This window comes from Otolemur garnettii, unplaced genomic scaffold (genome assembly GCF_000181295.1).
Source record: "Otolemur garnettii isolate 467f Iridium unplaced genomic scaffold, OtoGar3 scaffold00026, whole genome shotgun sequence".
Classification (NCBI taxonomy): domain Eukaryota; kingdom Metazoa; phylum Chordata; class Mammalia; order Primates; family Galagidae; genus Otolemur; species Otolemur garnettii.
This window is the reverse complement of record NW_003852421.1, coordinates 7,711,858-7,715,047: the sequence shown is the minus strand read 5'-3', so window position 1 is coordinate 7,715,047 and position 3,190 is coordinate 7,711,858. Positions and strand designations below refer to the sequence as shown.

The 3,190-nt window shown below is 39.3% G+C and overlaps 1 protein-coding gene across 1 annotated transcript in view; it reads right to left on the bottom strand.

Moving 5' to 3' along the window:
* Positions 1-929: 929 nt before the first annotated feature.
* SYCP2L (synaptonemal complex protein 2 like) overlaps positions 930-3,190 on the bottom strand; it is a 71,551-nt gene continuing 69,290 nt past the window's right edge. Inside the window, exons 26-28 of the mRNA XM_012804205.1 lie at positions 2,050-2,149; positions 1,566-1,624; positions 930-933 (exon numbers count right to left, since the gene is read on the bottom strand). Of these exons, the coding sequence (XP_012659659.1) occupies positions 930-933; positions 1,566-1,624; positions 2,050-2,149 (163 nt within the window). The remainder of the gene's footprint in view (positions 934-1,565; positions 1,625-2,049; positions 2,150-3,190) is intronic.

The following is a 3,190-nucleotide window of genomic DNA, read 5'->3' as shown; positions in this document are numbered from 1 at the left end:
TTTTCATTCTTACTTTCTCCCAAATGTACAGTGGGATTTCCCAGAAGCTACATGGTTCACAACAGATTAAAGTTAGAAGTAGATACACAAATCCAGCTGCTGTCTACATACCAGACATTAAAGAGATTTTCAAAGCCATGAAGCAATGCTTCTCTTCTCACATGTTTCTTATTATGGAAAGTCTAGTTATTTTTCATAAAAATCTATTATTTCAATATGTAAAGGTTTATAATATAAATATGCTTTTGAAATCTCAGTATTAATTAATTATTATTTTTTTTTTTTTGAGAATGAGTCTCACTATGTCACCCTTGGTAGAGTGCTGTGTTGTCACAGCTCACAGCAACCTCCAACTTTTGGGCTTAAGTGATGCTCTTGCCTCAGCCTCCCGTGTAGCTAGGACTACAGGCACCTGCCACAACACCTGGCTATTTTTTGGTTGTAGTTGTCATTGTTGTTTGGCAGGCCCAGTCTGGATTCAAACCCACCAGCTCTGGTATATGCAGCTGGTACCCTAGTTGCTGAGCTATAGGTACCGAGCCTCAGTGTCGATTTTTAACATGGAAAATATTCATAGATATAACCCATATATGCCAAAGCTCTTTGGGGATCCTCAGGAAACATTAAGCATATGAAGAGTTCCTGACTGTAAGTTTGAGAACCCTGGGCACTCAGTGAAGATATTTTAAAAGGGCATCATCACCTTCAAGCATATATAGTCACAAAGAGAAACAGAAAGGTAAGTATGTGAAAGGATTTTGAAAATGGTTCGTGTGGTCATTTTCATTAATTGTGTTAACTGAAATAAATAATAGGATAGATAATTCAAATTTGAAAATTGTTTTTTTGCTTTAAAAATATATGGCATAACCAGAACAATATCCTTTCTAAAACCATCTGAGTTAGATTTCTATAAAAGAAGCTGATTCTCATCTGGAAGATAAAGATCAAGCCATTACAAATTTTACAATTCAAGTGGGGTGAGAACACCAGATTCTTCCCTGAGGACAGAAACAGAGAGGTAACAGCCTCCACTCTCCACTGCCCCAGAAGATGGACTATATTCCAAATGGTCAGGAAAAAACAAGTAGCTCAGGATGTGATGTACACTGACTAATTACAAGGAAGGGAACTGTAGCAGGATAAACCCATTTGTTGTTTTAAAAAAATATGCACATAGATGTTGAAAATATATACAACTATATTATAAATAAAACATATAGAATATAATCTTGCCAAAACATAGTTTGGCATATAACTGAAAATCAACTGTTTACTCAGAAATTGAAACATTTTTCAATTTCATTTTTCAACATTTTAATTTTTTTAAATATTGTACTGCTTAAAAATAAAACAAAGGAGATCAAAAACACAGAAGTTTGGAGGATCTCAATAGAGTTTTCAAAATTTATCACTCTCCATGGATACCACTGGCCACACTCTATCCTCGAGGAGGGGGATCCTCAGCTACGGGAGTTTAACCCACACTGACAGCCTTACTGGAGCCAAAGTGTTACCTTGTACTTCAACTAAAATGCTTCTAGAAAGAACACTTAGAAAAGTACCTCAGCACTTGCAGATCACAGAATGATTCCAGGTCAGCAGACTGTTTCCCCCAAAACTCCTAAAATTGAACAAAAGGTTTGTTTAATACTATTCAGCCACTAAAAAAGACAGAGACTTTACATCTTTTGTATTAACCTAGATTGAGATTCTTCTTAGTAAAGTATCACAAGAATGGAGAGGCAAGAATCCAATGTACTTAATTCTAATATTAGAGTAGGAGATGAGCTAATACAAGGTGGGGTGGCAGGGGAACGTAAGGGGGTGAGGGAGACAGGGGTTATGGTGTATGTCACACTTCTTGGGGGTGGGACACAATTATGAGAGGGACTTTACCGAACAAATGTAATCAGTATAACCTAATTCTTTGTACCCTTTGATGAATCCCAAACAAACAAAAAAGGAAGTTTAAGTAGTTCGCAATTATTTTTCTCTGGAAAAGATCTTCTCAAATCACAGAGAACATTCCAAACAAAAAGAACTTACCAGAACATTCTTTTCAAGATGTTCCAGGGTCTGAATATCCTTCTCAAGAACTCTCAACTCTTGCAGAACAAAATTTTGAAACTTCTCTACTTTATTGAGTCTGACAAATGTAAAGTCAATGAACTTTATTAGGATGGCTTGGATGGGACAAAAGATACTCTTAATTACGTTTTTCTCCGGATGTCAGTTTTGAAAACATGTGGGCATCTCCAGTCTCTTCCCTCCCTTCCCCATCTACTCACTGCCCCCTGAAAAACCTAATCACACAGACTCCCACATAGCCTTTCAACGTTACTCTTAGAAGAGCACAGGTCAGACCACTCCAGGGAAGAGGAGCTTGATTCCCACCACCATCCCTGACCTGGCCCTGTAAGCTCATGTCAGGAAAGGGCTAATGCCCTCTTTTCCCACCACTGTGTTTTAGCTTTAAAATTCCTACCCATCGCTATTCCGTGTCTGACCTCTGTATGCACTGCTTATTTGCTTGCCCACTGTCTTCCCCATTAGACTAAACATTCCCTGAGGACAGGAGCTCCTAAATCCTGTCCTCATCACGCTTTTGCACAGAGCACAGGCTTGGCACCCAGCACTACCGAGTGTGTGCTTGCTGAATGAAAGATAACGGGAATCCATAAGTCCAAAGCCTTTCTCAGGCTTCTTCTGACCATCAAGGGACATTACATGTATATAAGAATTTGAAAAGTACTGCAAATTTCTATTAGAATAATAATGGTTCGCTACCCTAAGAAACTTCCCACTTCAGTTAAGCAAATTGACTTGCCATTTCTTCCTTCCTTCCCTTCTTAATTTATAGGCCGTTTGCTTCAACAAGGAGCAATTTCTTTTTTTTTTTAGACACAGAGTCTCACTTTGTAGTCACCATTGGTAGAGTGCTGTGGCGCCACAGCTCACAGCAACCTCCAACTTTTGGGCTTAGGCTATTCTCTTGTCTCAGCCTCCCAAGTAGCTGGGACTACAGGCACCCACCACAATGCCTATTTTTTGTTGCAGTTTGGTGGGGGCCAGGTTCAAACCCGCCACCCTCAGTATATGCAGCTGGCATCCTACCCACTGAGCCACAGGTGCCGCCCAAGGAGCAATTTCTATACTTGCCCTGCCTGTACCATTCAAATCCTAATTT